The 27,528-nt window shown below is 36.5% G+C and overlaps 2 protein-coding genes and 1 long non-coding RNA gene across 6 annotated transcripts; 2 read left to right on the top strand and 1 right to left on the bottom strand.

Moving 5' to 3' along the window:
- Positions 1–1,904: 1,904 nt before the first annotated feature.
- On the bottom strand, positions 1,905–10,342 carry LOC116267452 (protein JASON-like). 2 transcript variants are annotated; one of them, XM_031649181.2, is made up of 8 exons: positions 10,019–10,340; positions 9,711–9,810; positions 9,318–9,405; positions 9,135–9,232; positions 5,329–5,588; positions 3,684–4,512; positions 3,494–3,576; positions 1,905–2,152 (listed from the first exon to the last, which is right to left on the bottom strand). In XM_031649181.2, the coding sequence occupies exons 2-8, from the start codon at positions 9,792–9,794 to the stop codon at positions 2,095–2,097; spliced, it is 1,500 nt and encodes a 499-aa protein (XP_031505041.1). In that variant the 5' UTR covers positions 9,795–9,810; positions 10,019–10,340; the 3' UTR covers positions 1,905–2,094. The 2 variants fall into 2 exon arrangements, with proteins under 2 accessions (XP_031505041.1, XP_049931137.1); XM_050075180.1 differs by having other exon boundaries at positions 3,494–3,570; positions 9,711–10,342.
- A 980-nt stretch (positions 10,343–11,322) lies between these two features.
- Positions 11,323–12,607, top strand: LOC116267717 (uncharacterized). Its single transcript, XR_004175658.2, has 2 exons — positions 11,323–12,009; positions 12,243–12,607. It is a non-coding gene; the product is annotated as an uncharacterized LOC116267717 (long non-coding RNA).
- Positions 12,608–21,920: 9,313 nt separating this feature from the next.
- Positions 21,921–25,510, top strand: LOC116267433 (putative pentatricopeptide repeat-containing protein At3g23330). Of its 3 annotated transcripts, XM_031649141.2 has the most exons (4): positions 21,921–22,015; positions 22,193–24,267; positions 24,563–24,983; positions 25,085–25,510. In XM_031649141.2, exon 2 carries the CDS (start codon positions 22,331–22,333, stop codon positions 24,164–24,166), a length of 1,836 nt encoding a protein of 611 aa, XP_031505001.1. In that variant the 5' UTR covers positions 21,921–22,015; positions 22,193–22,330; the 3' UTR covers positions 24,167–24,267; positions 24,563–24,983; positions 25,085–25,510. The 3 variants fall into 3 exon arrangements, with proteins under 3 accessions (XP_031505001.1, XP_031505004.1, XP_031505003.1); XM_031649144.2 differs by lacking the exon at positions 21,921–22,015 and having other exon boundaries at positions 22,106–24,267; positions 25,310–25,510; XM_031649143.2 differs by lacking the exon at positions 21,921–22,015 and having other exon boundaries at positions 22,106–24,378.
- Positions 25,511–27,528: the final 2,018 nt, after the last annotated feature.

Raw genomic sequence — 27,528 nt, 5'->3', positions numbered from 1 at the left:
GTCGGTGATTCAGGTCTGGCTACAATTTTTTAGGGATGTCAATATATCCGATTTGAATTAGATATATGACTGAATCAATCCGAAAAAAATGGATATGAAAAAAAAAATAATATCCAATTAAGAAATGGGATCGGATTCAGATTTAAGAAATAACATCTGATCGGATTCGATTATACATAAATATCAGATCCGATTTATTTTTAGACAAATATCCTATGTCTCGTATTCTTACGCTTTGAAAATTGACAAAATTTGGTTAAAAATTCGGATTCGGATTTGAATATAAATATAAAAATCAGATTTTGATCGCATTTCAGATTCAGATTTGGATACGACTTTTCTTTATTTGCATTTGAATAATTGATATCCAAATATGTGAACACCTGAAAAAGCGATGATATGATTGAAGGTATATCCGATCCAATCTGATTCATTGACAACCCTAATCCTTAGTTTAAAGTGGAGGTTGTTTTCCAAGCTTGGTTATTTGTGAAGGCCCACATGACTAATCTTTCTTTGCCAATTCCAGTTGGTGCTAAAATAAATTACACGTTAAATTACACATTTTAAGAAAAAAATAAATAAATTACCCGTTAGTGCTCTGCTAAATTTGCAGAGAAATTAGAAGAAAGGGAGCCCCTCTGCAATGGAGATTGTACAACATCCCTTTTAACTTTGGCATTTACAAGCAATTAAGGTCCGAAAGAAAGGTTAATGCTTATTGTATAGTTTATTTTGTAATGGAAATAATTGACAGATCTCTTTTTTGTAAATGACAAGTTCTGGCGGTGTTTTTTCTTGAATTGCTTTGTAAATAACTTCTATTTCAAGAAAGTAAAAAAGTCGGCGAAGATCCTTATTTGAAACATTTTCTTCAACCGGTCAATGATATTTTTGTATGCCTCATGGGAATTGGCCGGTGATAAGAATGTCGTCCACGTATTAGGAGAAGAAGAGCCAGAGAATTTTTTTTTTTTTTTTTTTCCATTCAATTGGCAGTGACCCTTGTCCATAACTTTGTCTCCGCTCCTTCCTTGTACCTTGTGGGTTCATGAATTTTGGTAGAGGTTATGGTGATCAAGTAGGTTGTGGGCTTAAGATTATTGACCGAGTAATCATATACATAGAGCCCCTTTGGAAATCAAAATCTGTGACCGAGTCCCTCGGAATTTTTTTCTGGCTCCACCACTGAGGCGAGGTCGAGTCTAGTAGGGGCATTGAGATGGACGGTGATGGTGGTGGGTTCGGACCTTCAAAAAAAATTTCTAGCTCCACCACTGAAAGCGGGGTCGAGTTTAGTAGGGGCATTGAGATGGACGGTGATGGTGGTCGGTTCGGTTGGTCTAGGTTTACAAGTGGATCGGTCGAGCGAGAGTCTGGTGAGGCTTAATTTGGTTGAGAGGTTTCATGAGGAGAATTGGACGCATTTTGTGAGACGACTTGCAACTATTGAAATTGTGGAAAAAGTTGCAATTGCTAAATGTCGACTGGTCTTTTCTTCACACTGAATAGGAATTCCAAGATCTTCATTAAAATCAAGGCATAGGTCGGTTGCCCAATGTAATGTCTCTTTTTTCTCCAACTAGGCTAATTTATTAATTAGTCACAGATCTTTTACACCTGATCTTACATTGTGTAGCCCTTCTGTGCGGACGAGTCATTTTCTAGTAAACTGTGAAAACTTCCAAGGCACTAAGTTATTAGCATTGTTAAGAACCCTACCCTTTTGTGCCTAGCATGAATATGTCTTCCTATCAACTTAACCCAAGTAATGTTAGAATGAGCAAAATCTCTTGGCATTGGGTTCAGGTCCACAGTTTCTGTGTTCACAAAATATATTGCAACCGTCAGGAGTCCTAGACAGTAAAGGGAACAGAAAATTGCAACAGAAAGACACAAGGACGTAAGAGTTGCACAAAAAAGATTTATTTATATGGTATCCCAGAAAGCCCTCTAAGCAGTAACAGATACATTTACACCCTTATATTGTCAAAGGTTCATTTGTACAACCATAGCCGCTCTCGTATGCCACAAACTTGTGACTTCCAATCATAGAGGAGCAAAACAAAATATTAAAACGGGAGACCAATGCTTCTAGCATCTGGATGCCGCAGTGTCACATTCATTCTCATCGACGTCAAAAAGATACCCCCTGTCAATCAAATCAACAATCGAACAAATAAGATTAAGTTGCATGTTAGGTGTAACGTGCATACAAATGTTTAGGAAGCCTGCCCATTGTTTGCTTTGAGCCCACTATTGACATATGCAAGTGGATCTAATTAATGTTTTGGAGTTTTTAGCATTAAATATGTAAGTGATGCACCACTTCATAGCATAGGCATGGAAAGTCAGAGAGGTAAAAGTGCAATAGTGTAAAAAAAATGGCATCAAAACGAGTAATTTTCAAGCACCCACGATAATTTTTAATTCATTTTCACACTAAAATTTAAGTCATTATTGCCCTAAAGCTATAGGTTGGTATCCCAGGTAATCACCCAAATTAACTTGAGTCGGACAATAAAATTTGTCCACAGGGAAACAAAAAATGAAATAGACCTTCTACTCTTCCTGAATGCCCCCACACTTCTTTTGAGAGGAAGACTCTCTCTCTCTCTCTCTCTCTCTCTCTCTCTCTCTCTCTCTCAATTGTACGTTCCTACTTCCTAGATAATGTGCATTTGAGGCCAGAGAGAGTAAACAAGACTTCTTAAAACTGCATAGATATTTAAGCTATTATTGGCACATCATAACAAAAAGAAGCACCAAACCATATCCCAAGCAATGCATATGTGGTGAAATGTACTGAAATTTGCATCAATTAGAAACATGTTACGGAAAACAAAGATATTTTCATTTAAGAGATCAACATGCACGTAGAAAATAAAAGAAACGAGGTTCGCATATCAAGTTCCCTTGGAAACATCTCACATTTTCAACATAAATTTGGAAGATTCACCTACCTACACAGAAAATTTTTTATTTATGTTATAAATTCCTTTGAAAATATCCCACATCTTCAACATAAATTTGGAAAGATTCCGCTTCATGAGAAATATTTGATTAAAAAATTAGAATTTGCTAGGTCAGAAAAATATACACAGGATCATCAAATACAAGAATGTCAGCAACATCTCAATAGTAATTCACATAGGCAAGAACAACCTATTTGGCAAAAATACATAGAGGACGGAGGTTTATCATGCAACACACTCCAATCAGGAAGACTAGATGACCAGGCCTCAATTCTATACGAAAAACTTATGAAAAATTTTAACTTATACTCTATAAAGTATCTTTATCTCCCACTTCTTCAAATCAACTGATTGTTTTTGTTTCATTCACTTGGTTCAAAATGGACAAGATCCATCAATGAATATTGTAAGCTGAAAGTGAACAACATGCATAGCTAGTTTGTAGTTTCAGCCCTTATGTTATTCGAACAGATTTGTCAAGCAGTAAAACAGTCCGCGGAGGAGTAACAATTAAATACCTCTGAGGATAGAACTTCTCTTCAGATAGTGCCTTCTCTAGCCTTTCCTCAAAAGGAGTCGCATGCCAGCTTACTTTCTGATCCTGGAAAAGAATAGGTTCTCAAAATGCTCATAGTAGATTATTACCAGAAGAATACCAAGATCAACATCAAAAGAATGCCGAGAAAGAGAGAGAGAAAGAGAGGGTACCTCCTTGTACTTGCTAGTTGAATTCGGTATTCCATTGCCATCCCAGCATTTTGGTGAAACACTCATCTGCTCATCATTCCAATGTGCAGCAACCAAACCAATAATAGGCCGGTCTACATCAGAAGTCTTGCTGCCATTAGAATTCGTTGTAGCATTTCTACTTATTGGGTCTTTGGAATATGCTGGCTTCAACCAATCTGTTAAACTTGAATCAACAGAAACAGTTTCATCTGAAACCTTACCACTAACAGCATCATCAGATGATCCACAAGATTCCAAAACAGGGATCCAGTATCTGCCAGGCATTCTTTCAGGACTAGCTACACCATCCTTTGGTGAAAACTCTTCAGGGTAACTCATAAGACTTCCTACACCAACCTTAAGTGCTTTCCATTGAGTTGAATTCTCAACAGGCCTAGCAACTGGATGAACATATTGTGATCTGATCCGAGGATTCTTGCCATTTACACAATTTTGTGGATGTGTATAGACAGTCCCTGGAGTTTGCATTTCATGTGTTAGTTTTAATGGAGTTGGATAAGGTGACATTTTTGCTCCCCGTAGGCTTTCCTTGTCTTCAATAACAGCAGCGCCAAACCTTTTTTCCAATTGATCAGCAGATTGTTTTGCAGTGCATTCAAAATGGACAAACTTTTTTCCATGGTCAGCTTCCACTGGATGCCTGAAACTATTTGAAAGTAAAGTGTCTGCATTGTTCTTTGAATCTTTGATCAGAACTTCAGAAGAAACAAAAACATCCTTTGGTTGTTGTAGTCTTTGATCTTCACCATGACAATCAACTACTCCAGCTTTGTTCAGTCTCTCTGACCTATAATTTCAGAGAACCAAACAAATGATTAGAAGTTAGAACATTGAACAAAATAACACTGTAACAGATGCAAATCCTAGTGACATAGGAAAAGTCGATGATTAAGGACGGCTTCCTTAAAAATTTATGGCAACCAATTATTGGAAACAGACCCAAGTCTATTAACAGTATGATTAGCATTCGCTACTTGTTCCTTTGCAGAGGCTGCTGACAAATACCAGGTGCCAAGCAGTTCAAGCCTTTTTACGCTCTAGCACCAAATTTGGGGAAGAGGTAACCAAATAGTAAAGATACATAAGTTGAGCTGCTTGAGAACAACAAGGGCAGGGAACTTTAAGGTTGGTAATTAGAGTAGCAACTGAAACTGAAACCTGATTTCCATGCTTGACTTGTACAGACTATCAAATATAAAGGCATAGAACTCAAAGGATCGATTATAGAAAGTAGCAACAGCTTCTAGTTCTAATGGTTGAGCTTCATAGAATTCTTATTAGTGATATGAAAGGTCAAAAAAATAAGAGTACATTTGAGAAGCAAAGATCTATTGAGGAACTGATCTAACAGCAGCTTCACACAAAGATCCAGTGTTCATAAGATGATCTCAGTTTCACACCTAAGAGATGCATATTTTCATTTTTCACATTGACCAAAGGCATCCTCTGATCATACAGACAGTAAATCCCAGGAAAGCTATCCCAATATTCATCATACTCAGTCAACTTAATGCCGCAGGGATCCATTTAGTCATGGTGCAGCTTGACAGTCTCACATATCTGAGGGATATAACATTCTTACACAAGAAAACAAGAAGGCTACCTTTGTGAAGCATGAGTCCCAAAAGATAGATTTTCATGAGCTTGTGGTTTTCTGGATCCTTCATGTAGATTTTCTGGTGAAGTTGACACAAGACCCTCCTTTTTGCCTCGTTCAACTTTCCCACTAGAAGGGGCAGGAGAGGAATAGGTTTCAGGGGATGCATCTGGGTCAGCAATAGTTGACCTCTTGACTGGCTTGGTTGCTTTATGAAGTTCTGCCGGCGTACTTAGCAATGTTCCCCATGACTTCAGCAATTTGACCTATTAAGAGTTGGATAAAAATCATAAAACAATTGATGCTTAATTTCTCAATTAAGAGAAGAAAATGCAAAGGATACATTAGCTACAATGGTTGCATAGCCAAGGGGATAAAGTCCTGGGGTCAGCATCAATAAAACTCAAATTTGAGTCAATAGTTTTGGGCAGTCAAAACGGACATGTGCTTAAACTGCATTTGGGACAAAAGATTGCTTAATCATTAAAGCCTTAAGCTCATTTCAAATATATGTAGAATTCAAAATCCCAGAATCATGAAACATGATCTAAGGAAAAACTTTCACGCTTTTGCACAAACATAAAAGAGGATAACTATGATTTCAGCACAGATGCACGAAATCATAGACATAAGGACAATCTATTGAGATTAAATTCATAGTGGTCATGAATGACTGACAACTCTGCATATACACAAAAATGTTCTAGTTACATTGTCAACATCATTAGTAGCATTTCCTGTCAGGACTAGAACTAGCAAAGAAAGTAGCAGAAAGAAACAGCTTCATCACAAGGTTATTACTTCTGGGCACTTAATCTCGCCCGCAATAGAAGTCATAGCAACCAGCATTAAAATGGATATGAGATAGACTTGAAACAGTTCAGCTAGACAGTAGAGGGTAGACCATGTCAGATAGCATTACCATACACGTTTTTATATGTTCAATAGATGCAGTAGGAAAAAGGTGCCAACAGTGAGAGACCAGAGATTTGACATAAATGATAATAGGACTTTCCAGAAATATTCATCTTTTGAATCAAAAACAGCTGCTACTGTCTTCTAGAAAGCTTCTACTTTTTGTATGGTAATTTTCCTAACTCCTGTCTTCCCATCTTATAGCCATAGACAAGTGCAATTGATGCAGCAAATATGCACTTGGCCTGATGCAACTATGTTACGACTAGGATGCAAGGATACAAGCACATGTGCATTCATAATATGAATCTAAATGTCAATATAAGGGTTGTGATCTTGTAAAATTCATGAAGCAAAAGATCTAGGCCAGATTCAATGTGGATATAACCAAGGTAAAAGACTGAATCAAATACCATCTTGACTCTATTTCTTAGTTCACAAACATCCTTTTAAAAACTCAACTCGAAGACCACATAAAAGCATTGTCACAATTATCATTCCCAGACTTGCATATCTGACGTTTTTTCTGGTACTAATTCAGATGCTTGTTTTTCTTGAGAAAGTCTTGGAATTCAAAATAATAATAATAATATAAGATAATACAAAAATCTGAGTTCTCCATTAATTAAAAAAAAACGATTGTCAAAATTCAAAATGTATAGTAATATGTCAAATCAACTCAAAAAATAAGAGTATATTAAGAGGTCATTTTTCTGAGAAAAGCCAAAAAAAATATATTCTTTTCATTTTGGTGTGTTTTAAGATTATGCAATTTTTTCGTTCTTCTTTGTTCCTTTATTTTCCCATTTTTTTGCTTTCTGAAAAGAACGCCCACATTTGTGACATTCCAAAGGCAACTGGTGACTGTTATTGCAGTCTTGCAGAAAAGGAAGAACCATTGTAATCTATGATTCTATGCTGTCGAAGCCTTGGAAGATGGAACTTTGGATTATGTAACTCAGTTAGGCATTATGTAATCTTTTGTTTTTATGTGTTATTGATAACTTAGTCAGACATTATGACTGCGAATTGTATGGCAAACTTACAGTGTTTATGGTTATTTAGTTGTTAGCTGTTACCATTCCATGTTAGCTGAGTTATTGACTAATTTGTTAGTTGCTAAACTTGTTTTACGATCTGCATGGTACTTGTTGAGTTAAAAAAAATTTACTCATTTAATTGCCTCTATTTTTTTACATCCTCTTTTCATTTACTCATTTAGTTTCTTTTTAGCAAAACTTTAGAATCTTTTTCAGTTATTCTGGGAATTTCCAAAAGTTTCTCAAGAAGAACAATGTCTGCCAAAAAAAGACATGAGAAAAAATTTTGCCTATAAAAACCCAAGAGGCAAGCATATTTATGAGAATGCTTTTCAAATTAAGTTATTAAACTACATTTTTTGCTAGGCTTTTAAATTAAATCTTAACAAGTATAACAATCAAACAATTATGTGGGTTTATAGAATACATGGACCAAATAAATGTGAAACTATGGGCGGTCACAAATTTATAAGCCATCCAATCAATTTAGTTGATGGTTCATAATGTGCCACACGTAAAGATACTTTTTCAAAATCAAAGTATAAGTTGTCATTCACCTTTAAAAAAAAAAAAAGATGTGACACCTTATGAACAATCAATCAAGTTGATTACATAGCTCATTATAGTCCGGATAGTTCCCCATATTTACTCAATCCACATAGTCATCTTTGTAAGAGTAATTTTGGACCTACTTCTACTATTTGACCTTTTATATCAAATTTCAAAATTACGCTATGGATCCACATGAACCTCAGTATCTAGGCACTTACTAGGATAGACTATTTCATAACGTCATTTTTAACCTTCTCATTTAAGGATTCAACAAAAAGTAGAAGAGCAATACAATGTCAGCAAATACAAACCACAAGAATTAGTTTCGTGACACCTTGAAATCACATCCTTGGAACAAGAAAAATGTTAAAACTTAAAAGTCAAAGTTTTGAGTTTGCAATAAAGTCCTGGATCCATGTCCAGAAAGGCAGATGTCGGGGGCAAAGAAATAGTAGCTTTGGTGCCTAAAGTTGCAAAAAGTGACAAAGTTCAGTAAAGACATTGATGTGTGATTTCAGTCTACTCAATCTACTCAAATAGTAAGCATTTCCGCAAAGAACAATACACAAAAATCGAGGATGCTAGCTGTATAATTTTGCAGTAGTGTATATATGATAAATTTGATGAGAAATTCAGCAAGAGAAAGGGGGGAAAGAGTTCCACATAGAAATTAAACATTTATGTTTGATGGCAGAGAGTGCCTGTGCTTCACCGGAGACAAGTGATAGTTGATAGACAATGAATATAACCTATCCAGACATGGGAAAGGTCAAATATTATCTTTTGACAAGACAACGTAGTATAAGCAGAACATATCAGTCACTGTAGAGTTTAACAATTTCTTTGATGCTTATCCTAGTTAAAGGAATAACTATTGTAGGATCCCGTATGCTGCAAGCATTAATGTAAAGTCCAGCCAGAGAGGGAGAGAGAGACTGTAGAAAATGAACCAACATCTTACTTCAGGCAAATAATCAAATATAAGATAATATCTCGAAAATGATGACAATAACAAGAGGAAACTTACCACAAACACTCTTGTGGCCTAAAATAGCAGACTTCAAATTAGCTCTAGCTCCAAGTTGGAATGTATTTTAGACAGAGAAAACAATTGCCTAGCTTATTCACGGGAATAACCTAGTTATAGCAGTTACCAAGTTGACTCGTTATACCAGCAACATAGTACTGAATACAGAACAATCCCAGAGAGGTAAAAATTGAAAAACGAAAGTTATTTTTTAAACAAGTTTCAATCGGCACAGTAAGAATGTAAATTGTCTGAAGACATCAAAGAAAGGTACCAACCTCCTTTTTCAGCTCCCTCTCATCATCATTTTCATCTCCACTTACACCACTTGATGGTGAGTTAATATGGACAAGATTGCCAAGGGTAGGCTTTTGGCCTAACAAGATTTACCAAAGTTCAGATGCCATAGAGCGAACATAAAATAATTCAGAATCCTCAAGTTGCTAAGATCAGTAGTCTACCTTTGCTGGGAACAGGTGATCCATCAGCATCAAGCTGTTCAGAAGCATACAAAAGTTTGGCAAGCTGGTTTCGAGATACCAAATGATCCTAAAACAGCACATTCACCGTTAACAGGATGGCCCAAGAAAGCGAAAGAAAAAGTAGTCCAAACCCGCGTCAGCGACTTGAGAAAGTCATTTTGAAAAGGTTAATTTGAAAACAGAACGCCAGGAAACAAGACTAACAGAAACACGAGAATAAGAAAAGTGCACAAACAACAATACGATGCAGCAAGTATCGGAGCACATTATGCATTTTCTTCAAGATCCCAATACAAATCCAACCAACAAATCAGTTCTTTAAATATCAAAGATTGTTGCAAGAAATAATCGAAAGTACCCCAAATTTCTTACCCTGTTCTTCGGTGGAACAGCACCAGAAAATAGCTGCACGCTCGGCTTGTCCTTGACCCGGAAGCAACCGAAGAAGCAACCCATGTTTTTGTTTCTTCAACTGTTAGATTTGCACAAAGAAAGAGGAGAGAAAGAGAATAACAAAATCAATGGTGCCAAGGATTCTTCTCAACCAGGAATGCTGGATCAAGAAATGAATCACGAAACTAGAAGGAAGGAAAAAAATAAAGCTAAAAAAAAAAGATTACTAACGAAGACACGGAAACCAACAAGGAAGAAACGGGAGACAAAGAGGTTAAAAACCCCACCAAAAGAATAAAAAACCCTGGTTCTGCTTTGAAACTCGAATTGGGCAGAGGTGGACCAGTATGAACTAGGAGCCAAGGAGCAGGAGAAAGGTAGGATTGGAAGAAAATGCCCCAGAGAAACGGTGAACTCGGATGTCCAAAAAAAGAGGGAAAAAAGGGGAGCGGAAACGGGAAAACCCCACAAAACCCCCCTTGTCTCGCTCTTCAGTCCTCTTTGGGTGTGTGGGGATTGCAGTCATGGAATGGGCGGGAGAAAATGGGGATTTGAAAAATTAATCGTTTCCATAATTGTGGTCTCTCCTCTCTCTCTCTTTTTCTCCTGTGCTTTCTTATAATTTTCGTTTTCAAGATTTGAAATTTGAATGACGAGGGCGTAGGAAATGAACCGTTTGGTCGAATTTTCAGAAAGTTTTCCGTTTCATGTTATTACTGTTTTTTTTTTTTTGTTTTTTCTCCTTTTATGATTGGTGTTTTCTCGCCATCATTACTTACAAACAGCCCAAACGAATTTAAAAAAATTCACTGCCTATTGTTATTTAAGGAATAATGACAGACCAATGACCATGCAGGGTTCAGCATATATTAGGAAAAAAATTTGGGACAAGATTTGTGATCTTTGGTACATAAGACCTGACTGACAAAGTCGGCTAATAGAACGGACAAGCTGTTAAAGATGAAAAGTGGTCTAAAAAAACATCATATGATCATCTCCTCTCCTTCTAAACCTAAGTTCTAAGTTCTGAACATTCATTTTTCTGTTCTTGATGTTGCTTTGGTTTAGAGCAAATGATCTTAATATGATCGAGTTGTCATATTCTTTTAGTACCAACCATCCAAAAAAATAGATATTATTTGAACCAAGTACTTAGGAAAGCACTCTACCTATAGTGTTGCCCTTTTCTTTTTAAAAGAAACAGTCCCACCTTGAAGGCGTGTTTGGCAGCTTGGATATCCACGGTTTAAGTGAGATCTAAAGTCAAATTTTGTTAAAAAGTACGTGTTTCGCCAAAGATTTTAATCACTTATATTTAGCTCAAAACTAAGGCTACTGCTAGGCATCAAACTGAGTACTGGACGGGTAATCAGATATCTAGTCAATCAAACTCGAAAGAAGCGCATCGAGTCAGCCCGATCACTTATCAAGTCAGCCCGAGTTAACTCGATGGATCTGAGTCAACCCGATATTTTTTAATATTATTTTTATTTTTATAATAATATATTTTATTACGATTAATTATATTTATATATTATAAGCTTCAACTCATGTTTCAAGTGTCGGACCAAGGACTGTGGTCCGCCCCGAACCCGTCTCCTCTACTCAAAAGATTTTGGTGGCACCTGCACCTCAAGGTGCGACCAAAATCTACGGAAACTTTTTTTGCCGGTTGGAGAATGGAGCACTCGAGAGCAATGGTGTCGAGGAAGGGAAGGTGATGGGCACTCGACGGACTTCTCCTCGGTCCTCTTCGCTCGTCGCTGTTTGCTTCACGGCCTGTAATTGAAGAACCTCCTCGCTTGTCATCCTTTGCAGTATAGCCCGTTCAAGGCCCTTTTCGCTCGTTGCAGCCACCTTCGCTCAACCGGTTGAAGACCACCGCCACTCCTGAGGGTTTTGGCCGCTGTTCAAGGATTCCAGCAGAAGCAATCGACATCCCATTCCACTCGTGAGGGTTTTGGCCGCTGTTCAAGGATTCCAGCAGAAGCAATCGACATCTCATTCGACTCGTGAGGGTTTTGGCCGCTGTTCAAGGATTCTATCGAAAGCCATCGACATCCCCTTTTCACAGATTGGTTTTATGCTTTGTTTATGGAAACTGGCTGTTGGCGATACGCAAATGCACAGCTCCTTTGTTCTTTTTCTCTCTCTCAATTCGTCAATGCCTAACTGGATCATGTTTCTTTCCAGTATGTTCCTCCCTTAGGTTTCATCGTCTCAAAGATGGAGAGAAATGTCAACTTGGAACCATATCTGAGACGAACATTCTGCACAGGTTTATGCTTAATTTTGGATTGGTTTCATTTAACCATTTGTTTAGCATGTTGATCTTTGTAAATTAACATAGCAGGTCTGTGCTCAATCGCTAACAGCTTGTTTCGCTTACTTTTTGAAGCTTACTTCAATTTCATTTCATCTTGACGATTGTGGGGATGGCATGTAGATCTCTAAAATTGTTATTTAACACTACAACTTTTTCAACTTTCTAAATTTTTTTCCATGATGCAGACAAACTCTGGATGTTCCATCCAGTAGATTCTAATTCAGGTTCTACACACACACCCCCATTGGAAATCCCCTTTCCACTTATCCCAGAATTGAAATCCTGGAATCATTTCAACCCTGGTGCTGCCAAACATTGTATGAGAGAAACATGATTTTAAGGTGTCACCTGTACTTCTGCATCATGTCGCTTCATCGCAGCAAACAGCTTGTCAGCTACTGATCTGTGTTCGTACTCAGATGGTCCTTCACCCATTGCTATATACACAAGCAAAAGCAATTATATTGCCGATTTCTATTCGTGTAGATGATCTGCTCTATGTGTTATAACTTGAAATTTTATTTAAAAAATAAATTACTTATGCCTCTAATGAGTCTTATAAAATCGAATGCCTTATTGCAAAGAAATTGAAAAGGACCAAGTGAGACGGATACTTGTGGGTCGACTTTTTTTTTATTAAGTTTTTCTTTAATCTTCATTTATCAAAAACAACCTTGTGTATAAAACTTTCAATGCGGTTGGTTATTTTGAGGTAGGTTTGTTTGAACTCGGGTGTCGTGGTTATTCTTAAGGTAATAGTTTTTATGCTTTGAACAATGTTACTTATTTTTGGGCGAACTTGTTAAGGGATTTCGAAGTAGGTTTGGGCGAACTTATGATACATCCTTTAACTTGAGTGTCTTGTTGGCTGGTAGTTCAAATGAATAACACACTGAAACATGAGACCAGGCAATTGGAACCTCCTTTTGCATGTGATCTGACTTGTTAGTTGCCATGCGATTTGCACTACGCCCCAATAATATATATCAAAAGTGGCGATAGAGATAAAAGCATGCCACATTAAGGGCTACTTGTCAGATGTTTCAAAAATATAAATGGAAATTCAACTGATGTATTGAAAGGTGGTTCCTAAACCAAATAGACTAGGACGCCGATTCACCAATTCAGCTGAATCGGTTGTGAATAGAATATAAAAAAATCATTTTTGAAAAGAAAATTACGTATCGTTTTAATTTTATAAGATGTCTCCGGAAAATCATTTTTGAAATGAAAAATATGTATTTTCAATTTTATAAGATGTCTCCGAATACATGGAAGAAAAATAAGTATAAACTAATTAAATCATGTAAAGAATGTTAAAACATTTAGAAAAAGTAGACTTGAGACACCGAATCGGTTCGGCGAATTCCACAACAGTGCCCCTACGCAGCTTCATTTCTCTGGATGTATTTTCCCGACGGGCGTGTTTGATTCGCCGCAAAGGTGGGCTCGCATAGAATGGTGGGACATGTGTCCTGCGTTTGGACTAATCCATGTTGGACGTTCTGTTCTTGAAGGAACAACCAAAGCTCCACGTTTATAGAATGTAGAGGCGCGTCCTTTCGTCATGCCTCGCTGACACGGACTGTCGCGAACAGAGCGGCAGGTATGCCAGCGAATAATGACAAAAATACTTTTAATAAAGAAAAAGGATGAAATGTCTCCAATAAAAAACTAGCGACTTTTCGGCACAAAAGAGTTAGGTAGCCTATGTCGTAATGGTGCGGGTATGGGTATGGGATACGGAAATCTTGGTATGATGGTACGATGAATATTATATATTATTATATATTTTAAATTTAAAAATTTTAAAAAACTAGATGATATCATCATATTAAACAATATTTCTTTCATAAATCCATAGATAATCTCATACATAAAAAAAACAGAAACAAAATTTTGTAGGTTATAATATAATTTGGTTTTAATTTTGACCTAAAACCACATGCAAATGTACCAGGCCATACCGGTACAGGTACCACTGTGACATAGGTTAGAGCTCGACTTCAACTTGTTGCCCGAACTCGACTTCAACTGGACTTTTTAATAAATGATTTGAATTTGAGTTTAAGTGTATGTTTGAAATATTAAATGAATGGAGTTCAAGATATAAGCACTTGACGCGTTCAAACTCGACTTACTCGACTACATAATAATTGTTGAATAATAATGAAAAAATAATTAAACGATGAAAATTTCCTACTTTTAAAAAAAGAGGGACACCCCACCTTTTTTTAAAAGACAGTCACGCCCCTCACATGCCGATTCAATCCCATGTATTAAAATTGTTCTAATTCTTAATGCATCTAAATGCATAGACATATGTCACAAGGGGCTCAACGTAGTTGATTAGGCAAGGCAGGAGGTGTCCATTTGTATATATATTTTTTTATATATGAGCTCACTCAACTCAGTTATTTATAGATTGGTGCCCCTCATATTTTTTGTATATTATCTTTTATTATGTATTTAAGCAGTTTTTTTTTTTTATTTAGTGCCTCTCATCAACCAAAATTTTCTGTCTCCGCAGCTATTCCAAATTTGAAAAAACACAAATTTGTATCTTACATTAATTAGGCATAATTTCGGTGCTCGACTTCTCATCGTGAACTGTTTCGTGTAAGAGCTGCAACAATATCCGAGCAGAAGAAATTAATTAGTTTATGCATGATCTCGTACTTAAGATTTTGAGAAAAAAATGATAATTAATTTAATTTGATATAACTAAAAAATATTTGTCAATATTGCTTAAAAATTGGAACAATATATAGCACATGAAAAGATGCTAGAAATTGGCTCAAGCCTCAACACGATCGCCCTATATGGCTTAATATGAAAACACCATAAATAACCGGTGAATACACAAAGCATTTTGATATTTGTAAAATTTCCAAATCTTTGCATAAAAATGTTCAAATTCTTTAAAGAGTTGACAGCAAGCTTAAATGGTATAAAGTTATGGCCTCTCACACTGACATATTTTCAGCTTTAATTTTTAACATTTTAAAGTGTACGTAAGGGTGGGCAATGGGCCCGGTACTCGATGGGTAGTTGGGTATTCAACCTGGGCCGGGATTGGGCTAGTTATTTGACACCTAAATTGGCCTGATTAAAAATATTTGCCGAGCGGAGCTAGTCTGAGTCAGGTATTTGGGGGCCCGACTCCTCCCTTAAAAACTCTTCATGTATCGTTCAGGGCACTCTTATAAACTCTTCATGTGTCACCGATGGTACCCTTAGAAACTCTTGGCACATCGCTAAGAGTTTCTGAGATATTAAAATATGAAGTATTAAGGCTTTTAAGTAGACATCGAACCATATACTCTATGGGTATAAAATTGCCGGTCAAGTTCAACTTGATAATTAAGCCCGCCTGGTTTGGGCTGCAAGCAAACACTTCGAGCCACCTCGAGGATAAATTTGTGGAGCCTTGGGCCGGCCTGGCCTGATCCCAACCTTAAGTGTACATGGATTAGCTGCCCATAAGAATCATCTACTTGCTTATGCTAACACCATGATCTTAAGCCTGATTTATTTATTGTTGCTTTATAATCGTGTGAATGTTATTATTTTTAAATTTTAATTTTTTTAATGATTAATAACATCAACCGCCATTTTTTTTTTAGATTTTGAAATGGACTTTGATAACCGAATTTATTGTTGTGACCCTACCTCATTCGTTATAATGATACAAAGAGGCCTTTACAACCTTTTCTATCTTTATACATAGGGTCTTAAGCTTACACGCTTGACTAAGGAGTTAATCTAGTTGTGATTTGAGTTGCATATTGCATGAGTTGAGCACTTTGAAGGTTGTCTATTTTATCGTACTTGAATTTACATTGTTAAACATTTAAAAAACGAGAGAGATAAAATCCAATTTTATGTATACAGTTACCATCTCGTAAGTTAATGTACTAGTTGTCATTATCTTCTTTGAGAAAAAAAAATGATATATACATGAGAGTTTAGTGTTGTCGATAGTTAAAATTTAAAAATTGTTACTAAACCACAGTCATTAAATTGGTATTAGCCACACTTATTGTGCGACAACAGATACTATGGCTTCAACGATGATGTTTTTTTAGAGATGAATTTTTGAAGTTCAGCTATTTGGTAACTATACAGTACACATTGTGTGTGTGTGTGTGTGTGTGTATATATATATATATATATATATAAAAGCAATTATAAGGATCTAACATGTGCATGTGTGTTCTTGAAGAACTATGATGTTCACAAACATGAGACAGTTTATAGCTATTTCAAGTAGGATTACAGAAGGATTATTTTGTGTGTTCGGGATCCTTCGTCTTATGTGTGTGTTGAATATATATATATATATATATATATATATATATATAATATATATATATATATATATATATATATATATATATATATATATAGAGAGAGAGAGAGAGAGAGAGAGAGAGAGAGTTTTTTGAGTAGTTATAAAGATCTAGCATATGTGTGTGTGTGTGTTTTTGAAGAACTATGATGTTCACAAACATGATTCAGTTGATAGCTATTTCAAGTCAAGTAGGATTACAGAGTGATCATTTTGTGTGTTCGGGATCCTTTGTCTTATGCGCACATAGAGGTGCCCAGGGGAGGAGGCAGGGGGTTCAGCAGGGGCCATGCCTCCCTCCACCTCAGATTTTTAAACTTTTAAAATTTTACATGTAAAATTAAATAAAAAAATTTAACTAACAAAAATTTGAAAAATTATACTTTGACCCTTGTTAAAATTTCGAAGCTATGTTTTGGCCCCTGTAACAAAGAATTATTGTCTCTGCCCCTTGGAGGTGCCTACCTTCCCCAGTTTGGCCTTATCAATTTTGATTGGGATTTTGATTATGTAAAATGAAGAGGGGTCTTTAGTTTTTGGGGCTGGTTATAAGTTTGGGCCTAATCATGTGATATGCTTAGGAAGAGAGAGGTGGACCATAGGTGTGCTTAACATTTCCAATGTATTAAACATCATCACTTGACATCCTTGAGGCCCCTTTTGATGGCTAGGTAAATTTTTGAGCTGTAAATTTACCATGAAAAAACTTTCTAAAAAAAGTACAGAAGGAAAAAAAACTGATTTTTCAAACTCCAAACCATGTTTGATGGCCTAGAAGTTTTTTCCCTTCAAAAATTAACTATGTTTGGTGCACAAAAAAAAAAAAACACAAATAAATTATTTTACCATTGTGTTTTCAACATTATAACGCCACTTTAGAAATGTAAGGAACATAACTTAGTTCTTCTCGATTAACAGAGAAGATACATGAACAGGATTGTGAGTATTACAAGGCTAATTGCAACGTTCTAGAGCCAAGTGCTTGACAAGATACATGAACAAGATCGTGAGTATTACAAAGCTCACTACAACACTAGCATATTTTCTAAACTAAATCTGAAGATAAATAAAAGAATGTAGAGGTCCATGCTTGCATAGAGCTTCTTATTGGTGGTCATGACAAAGCTGCTTTTGGCACAAGGGTGTTAAAAGAATGTCCATAGCATGCAAGAAAAACATGGAAACTACTAATACAAAAAATCCTGACATGGTGAACAATCATCCACTAAATAGACAAGCATGGTCAACAGAGTAGAAAAACCTAATAGCATCAAATAGGGCCAAACTTACTCAAAGTTTTCACAAGCTGATTGCCACACATTTAGTGATCCACTTGCTCTAGAAAAAGTTCATTGTGATGGAGTTGGGCATTTGGTCCAAGCCATCTCCACATTGTTGACTTCATAGATGATAGGAATCTATGAGTATATACAAAAGCAACAGTCTTCTATTAGATTATAACTAGTTAATGCAACAAAATGACACAAAGAATGTCCATTTTATGAAAAATGTTATACATCAATTACCTATTTCACACATATAGGTAATGCTTGCTATCCTGATCTGCATGTTGACTATGTTGACCTGACATGTCGTCACACAAGTGTATATAATAGAATCCATAAACAGTTTAGCATATGAACTTCGCTTTGAGTTGTTGCAATGCCCTAATTTGCAAATGGAGGACATACTGAATTCTACTATTGAGATAGCAATGACACATGTTCAACTTTCAAAATATGTGATCGGTCGATATACGAAGCCAGTTACACATACATCTCAGCCAGAGGTAGAACTTCACATCCTTTTTTTTATTCAGCTATTCTCATATAGCAAGATATGAAAAGAATTCATTTGCAGCTAGAGTTAATTTCAGTTTTATGCTTTTGCTTGTGACTAGTTATATGATGTCATGAAGGATATATCATCGGCACTTTTCTCACTGATATTACCAAAAAGGATGAAAGCGAAGCATTTTCAGATAGTGGCATTTAAAAAATGTCTTGAAAAGTTGGGTTTAGAGTTAAGAGTACTTTTTTATGTTCTTAATGCTTAAAAGTGCATTACTAAGTAATATGAATACTTTTACACAAAAAGACACTACAACAATGACTAATCCCTATAGCATTTCTCAATCTATGTCCATGGAAATTGAGTTAACCTTATTTGTTCCATGAACAATGGTTTCACTGAGAAATCAATATGGTCAATCTAGAAAACCTCCATATGTAGCACCTTTAATCTGTTTTGGTGCTTAATCAATAATACATGTTGTAGACAAGTTACATGGAAACAACACAGATAAGTTTAAATTATTCGTGGATCTCTCATGTAGTCAACTGCAATCAATGAATGTAAGAGATAGTGATTGTTCCATGATCTCCTTAATTCTAGAAACTCTTGCCTACAATGCATGGTTTTTCAAATCTAAACACAATGTTATCATACTAAAGTCAGAAGTGTTGATACAAGAATTTTCTTTGCATACATAAGACTAGAATTTTCTTTACATATATAAAAAAAACATTACTAACAATACATCCCCTATTGTATTTTATAGGTCTATAGAAGTGTTGGTACAGGAAGGCAAAAAACATAATAACAATTTGAAAAGCACATTAATGATTAAGCAACTCATTTGTTGTCTAAGTAAATAAAACTACTCTTACATGTTTGTTCATGTTAGCATAATGAAAGAATTGCTCTCGAGTTTCACAAATGCAGCTGTAAAAGAAAAGAGGTATTTGACCACAACTTTCCATAAGTACTTGAGAACACATACAAAAACAACGTCGATGGAAGCAAATGACATCAACATTGACAACAAACAACCGATAGTTAGTTAGGGTTTTATCATGCACTAGCATTTTACCTTTGATGTAGTGGCAATCAACGATCCTCTAACCAACCTGCAATAACATTTCATGCGATGACAAATATAATAGACCCACAAAGAAAGGTCGATCATAGATGGTTACTGTTTTACCTTGTGTCGAGCAATATTGAGATCATCTGATTTGACGAACAGGTAGCCTTCTTGGATGTACCTGCAGATAGCAAAAAATGGATGATGATGGGAAGTGAAATTGCAAAGGTAGCACAAAAAATAGACAGAATAGATGATGGCTGCTCCATGGCGTGCGACCGACATACAAAGGGAAAGGGAGAAATGGTGCGTGCAGCCAACATACAGAGGGAGAGGGAGAGAGACAAAATAAAGATGACGTGAGAGAGGGATGGCGTCTTACCTGTGAAGAAGCACAATCGCCCCACTACATTGTCTTGTGAGAAAGAAAAATGAAACGAGAACAGAAAGAGAAAGCCCAAATGGCAAAAAAGCGTTGATGGTAAAAGGTTAGATAGTCAAGGTCTGACTTTTTTTCAAGGTAAATTTACCCTAGTCCATCGGATTCGGTAGGAAAATTTTCCCTACATTTGATTTTATAGTAAAAAGCCGTACCAAAACGACAACTTTCCACCGATGGACAATAAAATCACTGTGCATCAAATGGGGCCTCAAACTTGAGTCTTCACATAATCACACTTCATTTCAGAAACATTAATGAGGTTTTATGTTTATATGGTGAAATATCCTAACTAAATGGCTCCATAGTTATAAGCAACTGAGTTTAAACTACTGACTTATGTACAACATTTCATTGAACTATTTTTTGGGATTGGAATGCTCATACTAGATTTAGTTAAAAAATCATTTAATTTTGAAACTTTATTCTTACCTTTAGTAGATTTAGGTTAATCTTGGGTATACTTTATTTGTAACTTGTTTAATGAATAATGAGATGCCACATTGCGTTCAACATGTATATAGTGACCAATGTTCTTAATTTTGTTTTACATTATTAGGAAAATTTTATGACAAATAAAAGAGCTAAGTTGTCATATTATTTATTATTGCATGATTTCACTAGCTTTTTCCTCGTGCTATGTAACATGTCTGTATCATTGTGATAATTGTTCATATGGATGCTTTCAATGTCCTGAAAGATTGTAAATTAAGTTTGATTATGTTCATTAAACTGTCAAGAGCTCTCTCTTTCCTAGCATGCTTATTGTTGAAAACCTCACCAGACACAAGGTCTTCATTGGAATGATTAAGACAAAAAATTGTATGCCTATTATCAAGATGGTTCCAATGCTGACACAATATAGTACCTAAAAAGGTATTCAATCTAATGCATCTAAGAGTATAGAGCTAGCTGTCGCTCACAATCCCAGTTAATCTTTTTCTTAGAAATTGATTCTGCATTCAATTATGTATTAGTTGGGTCAGATATAGAAACATTTTGTCCTACTATCCAACAAGAGAGCAGAAGTCTTGATCTTTTTTCTCATTCCCCCATATTGGTAGGCGTACCTTCAGTACCTTGGGTCATACTTTTTTCTTTCAATTTGCATATCAGTACCTCTTTTTTACAACACTATAAGTTGATGCCTAAAATAGTCGAAATAGAAACTGACTGCCTACTAGCCCATGCATCTTCCTTTGTGTCAACTCTATCTGGAATTTGCAAGTAGCAATCTAGCGTTTGTGTATTTTTTTTTGTTAAAAACAGATCATTTCATATAAAGCAAACATTAATTTTTTTGCCTAAGAATGATTTCTTCGAATGATTTTTTCTTTACTTTTCTTCAAATGCATTTTTTAAAGTTTATTGGATATTTGATAAGAAGTTATATATATAATTTGCACGGTGCCACCTTTCAATATATCCTCTTTTCAACACATGTAGACAAAAGGTTTATCAAACATGCATTTATAATTATATTTGTAGTATGAATTTTTCAAAGGACTATATTGCAATTGATAATGATGTCGTAACTAAGCTGATTAAAGAGTCAAAAATTATGCTCCTGGTTATCAAAATATGCTTATATAGACATATAAACCCCTTGTATCTCTTGTAAATACGACCTTATTATTATTATTAAGAAGTTGAACTGCAATTGCATTAAAAAATTATTTCATTATCTTACATTATGCTATAGTATTTAGAAGGTTGTTAACCATCTTTGAGTGTCATAGCTTTCAAGGTTAATTGTTTTAATTGTTTAATCGAGAGAAATTGCCTTCAGTGTAAAACCCTCAGGACTATATACTGTTATACCTCGAGGTTCTTAATTGCTTCGAGGTTTGGTGTACTTAATGGTACATTATTTTTTGTAACTCAAAAGAATAACACAATAGAACATGACAGTGACTCTAGAATTCGACCATATAAGACGATTTACTAGAACAAACTTCAAAAAATACTTTTATACAATTTTAGTGAAAAAGGTTTGGTGTACTTAATGGTACATCATTTTTTGTAACCCAAAAGAATAACACAATAGAACATGACAGTGACGAACCTTAAATCCCTCTTAAGGGGCTTTTCCCAAAAGAGTAACGTGACAATATAAGACGATTTACTGGAACAAATTTTAAAAAATACTTTCCTACAATTTTAGTGAAAATTTTATTAAAAATAAACGGACAGACCGAGTCCATTCGGTTGGCTCATTGTCTCTATCATTTCTTGAAACGATTCACTTCCAAACAATTTCGACTATCCAAATGGGGCTGATTTCAATTCGAGTCTGCATAAGGTCAATTAGACATACACCCATTTTCAAGTGATTAGTTTGATCGTTTTGTATTTTTATTTATTTTTTTCAGGCCTAGTTTTGAATTTAAAGCACAAAATTTACTTTTTGCAGATTTAAAAACTTTTAATTCGATTCAACCGATCGTCTCGTTGCTGAACACTGTTTGCTGGTGACTAGTTTAAGCAGGAAATGATCAAATCAAAGCGACGGAAAGGGGTGATGATCCTTCGTGTATAGGAGAAGATCAGTGAATCAGAAGAGTCCCCCTGAAGAAGGGGAGGTCATTGAATTGGCTTTCGAGTGAAGAATATTCGAATGGGGGTGACAACCCATGGCCGCCATTTCGAGGCGTTCCTCAACCTCCTCCAAGATTGCGTCGACTCCAACTCCTTAAGCCAAGGCAAGATCGCCCATGCCCTGATCCTCAGATTTGGATTCTTGGGGTTTCCTTTCCTCTGCAATCGCATCATAGATATGTATTCGAAACTGAAGGAGATGTCAAGTGCACGCCAATTGTTTGACGAAATGCCTCTGAAGGATACCGCCACCTGGAACATACTCATTGGCGGATACTGCAAATTGAGACGAATGGAAGACGCACGCCGCTTGTTCGATGAGATTCCACGGCGTGACGATGTCTCCTGGAACACCGTGATTGCAGGTTACGCTCAGGCGAGCAACGGCGTCGAAGCTCTAGAGCTCTATAGCAAAATGCTTTCTGTTAGCCAGACGCCAACCGAGTTTTCAGTATCTAGTGCTCTCCGGGCCTGCTCGAGTTTGTTGAGGTTGGACCAAGGCAGAATGCTGCATTGCCATGTTTACAGGTTCGGGCTGGAAGAGAACGTCTTTGTCTCGAGCTCGCTTGTCGACATGTACAGCAAATGCCGGATGTTGGAATATGCAGGACGAGTGTTTGATAGAATGTCGGAGAGGAACACTGTTACTTGGAATGCAATGCTAACTGGGTTCTCCCGCAATGGCTTCGCAGAAGAAAGTTTTCGGGTTCTTGGTCAGATGCTGAATTCTAGAATCAGGCCGGATCATATAACCTTTTCCGTTATTCTGAGTGTTTGTGCTAGTTCAGCAAACTTGGTTGCTGGAAAGCAAATGCATGGTTTCATGTTTAAGGTCCCTTCAGCCATGGATGTATTTGTTGAGACTGCACTTGTTGATGTATATGCTAAGTGTGGGTGCATTGAGGAAGCACGGCGAGTATTTGATAATATGTCGAAGCTCAATACTGTTTCATGGAGCACAATTATCATGGGTTACGCGCAAAACGGCCATGGCGAGGCGGCTGTTGCTCTGTTTGAAGAGATGTCTAGCTCAGGAATCAAGCCAGATGCAGTGACATTTCTTGGTGTCCTAACTGCATGCAGCCATGCGGGGCTTGTCGAGAAAGGCCGACATTATTTTGATTCAATGGAACGTGATTATGGAGTAACCCCAGATGCGACCCATCATGCAGCCATTGTTGATCTCCTTGCTCGTGCTGGTCATGTGCATGAGGCGAAAAATCACATCGACAAGATGCCATTTAAGCCAGATGGTGCGGTCTGGGGTGCATTGCTTGGAGCCTGCCGAGTTCAGCGCAACCTAGAACTGGGAAAACTTGCAGCGTCTAAGGTCTTAGAAATGGACCCACAGAATGCTTCTGCAAACATGCTTCTTTGTAGCCTTTATGCTGAGTGCCGTAATTGGGATGAAGTAGCAAAACTGAGAAGCAAAATGAAAGCTTTGGGTGTCAGAAAGGATCCAGGTTGTAGTTGGATTGACGTAGCTAATGCTACTCATACTTTCGTTGCAGATGACAACTTGCATCCTCAAATAAAGGAAATTAATCTTGCTTTGGAAAAACTGATCAATCTTTTCGAAGATAGAGGTTATCCATCGTCAAAAATTTACTTGAACAATCCAAGCGAGGAAGGGCAGCAGTCTCGTCACAGTGAGAAATTAGCCATTGCTTTTGGATTAATGAACACCTCACCTGATGAGACAATCAGAATCATGAAGAACCTCCGTGTTTGTCTTGACTGCCATACTTTTATGAAATTTGTCTCTCAGGCTGTGGGTCGTGCAATCATCTTGCGCGATGTATGTCGCTTCCATCATTTTCGGGATGGGAGGTGTTCTTGTGGTGATTATTGGTAACTCAGAATCTTCAAGAACTTATTGCAGAGGCGTTGCATTTTTCAGCAGAAAAGTTCTGTGGACATGCACGTTATGTACTGGTGGTATTCAATAAAGAAAAGGTACTGCAACTTCCTTTGACATACTTCTGGCCAAGGATAACTGCATGTTATAATCGACTTATGTTGCCAAGCTTGCATGCCTTCCATCATATGTGCTCTAAGATACTTTTGGTACGTGATCACTATGCTCGTTCGGTGTCAAACATTATAAAATAAAGTTAATTGTTAAAGTATTTGTTCGTGAAATTTATTTTATGATCTTTGACAGGTGGTTCTATTTTCTCAGTTATGCACATATTATTGTTTAGTTTTAATATGCTAACTAGTAAACAATCATACTCTTTACTTCAAACAGAGGTTTAGAAAGAAGATAAAGTAGAACTTGCGAAGGAGGAAGAGAAGAAGATAATTAGGAGGAAAAGAAAGTTAATAGAGCTGATTTTGTTGGCTATCCTTCTACTCGTCTTTGTGACATACGGCCTCTTTGGAAGTCTTTTCACGTACACGTAGAAATAGTCAGGGAGGTCCATATGAAGTAAAAAGCTAGTCAGATTCGACTAGAAACTATGCAGAAAACTGCCACATTGATACGAGCGTTTATTTGGTTTACTGGATCACCTTCAACCGCTGTGGATTATGAGGGAGGATAAGCTGCCCATATAATGCAGTTATTGCCTGTCTGATCCTGCATCCAGTTTTTCTCCGGAGTCCAGGTTACAATTTGATCCATACCAGATGCAAGATTGGCTGCATGCTACTACGGCCGCAACAAAACGGTATGATTTTTTCCCTTTTAGATTCAGTTAACTTAAATGTACCTTCTATACCTTCTGTCCTTCTTTTGCGCCATACTTGTTGATATTTACTGACATTGCAGGAATCAAGTTCCTGTGCTAGAGGTGTGGATTAAGAAATCCTGCTGTATAGTCAGGCAAGTTCCAAATTTTCATTATTTTTATCCGAAGAGTAGCAGGTCCGACCTGGTTGGACCTGTGGACATTTGTGTTATTCAAGGAATAACCTGCTAGATGGGAAAAACCAGGAGAACTTTATATGTCGTTGATTTACATGGTGCTTGACTGCTGCTTCAATTTTTCTACAGTTTACTGATGATGGAAAAGTACTCTTACTAGGAGGCCTTCATTGGACGATTGTTTCATGTGTCTGATTTACTAGGGCAAGGAATGAGCCCTACTACTGCTGTTGTTGTATCAGCCATAATTTATGTAATCATGAATGTTAGTCTATTTTTTCACAATTATGAATAATTGTCACACAATATCATTAGCTTTTTATTGTGGTTTTCTCGGTGTTAATCAGAAAGTTTGTTTTTTCACAGGAAAAATTCAAAAATTATAAAATATATAAAAGATGATAGAAAATGAAATTATGAGTTTTCTACTTAATAAAAAAATAAATAGAAAGTCAAAACAACCCATTACAATGTTGACAAGAAACGTCAAAAAAGTTTAAGACATGTTTCGTGGTAATCAAGTTCCTCACAGTTTCTGTGGGCCTCAGTATTAATGCAATTGTTGCAAAATGCAGACGTGCAGTTGGAGAAGGAGAAACAACTTTCTATTTTGGTTATTATATACTTTAACCAAAATAAAAGGATGTTGAAAGTGACTTGAAACCTCCAAATTAAAGACAAGCGCCCATGGCTGTCTAGCATGCACCGGTGTCAGCAATCTTTCACAGTCTAGCCTTAGAATGTCCACATTTACATGAGAAGAAATTGAAGCTCGGAACATCGAAAGCATAAGTTATTATAATATCACATGAGAAGAAATTGCACTCTGCTTAAAAAGAAGAGAATGCAATTGACAGTTGCTTTTTTAACACACAGTGGCAGAATCTGGAGCCCTGACAATCTTCACAATGTCTTCGATGGCGGAGCCACAAAGTTCTGGCCCTGTTACTTTAAATTTCAAACCTTGAGAGCACTCGTATGTAAAAAAAAAAAGTGAAAATTAATGAAGTATCTACAAAAATGCAAATTCTGTGGGCTTTGCCCGCAACGTGACTGCACAGTGCTTTTATCCCTTGTATCAGTTTATGCAGCATCGATTTGCATCCAGCATGCTGCGATGCATGGCCATTTTTGTGACGTAACACTTTATGGTAGAGAAAATTGCTTCTGTAATTTTGCAAATTTTGTACTATGAATACCATATATGACATTTATAAGACAAATCGAAGATTTGTTATACCCAAAGGATCTGGATAAGGATGCTGGCAAGCTGATTGGAACTAGGACAACTACTAAGAAGCCATCACCGCATTCCTATGGGCATTATTTAGTGAATTTTTAATTTGGAGTGCTAGATTTAGAGTAGCCTAGAAATTTAATATTTATTTTCATTTTATAACATGATTTAGATAGTCTTCGTATTAATGCCCAATAGTTTTTATTCTTCGTTAGATATTTCTAGATTAGTATTGTAAGAGTGTAACACTCCAGAAGTTTAGTCCCGTGTTCAAGATTGTGAGGGATCTTCAATGACTTATAAAGAGAGGCTTTAATGAAATGATTGTCCTGGTTCCTAGCCTTTTTAGGATTGAAACCGAAACTGCTAGGGGACGGGTTGAGATTCGTCAAACCAGGGGCCCGAGCCCGGGAGTGGGTCGGGTTCTTATAAAGAACCTTTAGTTGGTTTTATTTGATACTTAATTTGAGTAGAGTTAGACTAGTTTAACTAAAAGTAAATAGAGACTCTTTCTAGTGTTCTAAACAGCAAAGACAACATGAGAGTCTTTTATTCAAAGAGAGTATGACAGTTCTAGAAAGAATCTCATGAGAATGTTTCACTTTAAGAATGCCATTAAAAGAAAGTGCATGATAATGATATCAATGAACAGAAAGGTAAATATCATGTATGTATCTTATAATACTGTTTATTGAAACTTGTTAAATGATAATAATACGTTTTCACATAACATGGCTTATTGGAACTTGTCAAACAATACCCTTAAATTGTTATAATTATATCCCTTGTATTTTATATATTATATTATATTTTAATGTATATTTTATTTTATTTGGGCCGAGATCGGGCTTGAGTTATGGGCCATCACGTCGGGCTTGTGTTAGCCTGTTAGGTTGCAGATCCGAAACTGAATTAGTTCTCATATATTAACACCGAAGGCAATCCTAATTGATTCGCGTTTTGTCTTGACGATCCGAATGCACAAATGGATATTACCGGGTAAATTATTCTCACCAATTTTAATGCATCACACCGTGAAGGTCACGGTGGCAGCACACCATGCGAGGCTTTCTGTTAACATCCGTCATCCGTAGAAATGAAGTGGGACCCA

Source organism: Nymphaea colorata, chromosome 14 (genome assembly GCF_008831285.2).
Source record: "Nymphaea colorata isolate Beijing-Zhang1983 chromosome 14, ASM883128v2, whole genome shotgun sequence".
Classification (NCBI taxonomy): domain Eukaryota; kingdom Viridiplantae; phylum Streptophyta; class Magnoliopsida; order Nymphaeales; family Nymphaeaceae; genus Nymphaea; species Nymphaea colorata.
Note: the sequence above shows the minus strand (reverse complement) of the source record. Positions and strands in the feature narration are given on the sequence as shown.

Coding starts and splice junctions, on each gene's coding strand:
- LOC116267433 (XM_031649141.2), top strand. CDS start 22,331: ATGGGGGTGACAACCCATGGCCGCCATTTCGAGGCGTTCCTCAACCTC.
- LOC116267452 (XM_031649181.2), bottom strand. CDS start 9,794: ATGGGTTGCTTCTTCGGTTGCTTCCGGGTCAAGGACAAGCCGAGCGTG. Junction 5,589..9,134: donor AGAGGGAGCTGAAAAAGGAG/GTTGGTACCTTT, acceptor AACTCTTAATAG/GTCAAATTGCTGAAGTCATG. Junction 4,513..5,328: donor GGGACTCATGCTTCACAAAG/GTAGCCTTCTTG, acceptor CTGAAATTATAG/GTCAGAGAGACTGAACAAAG.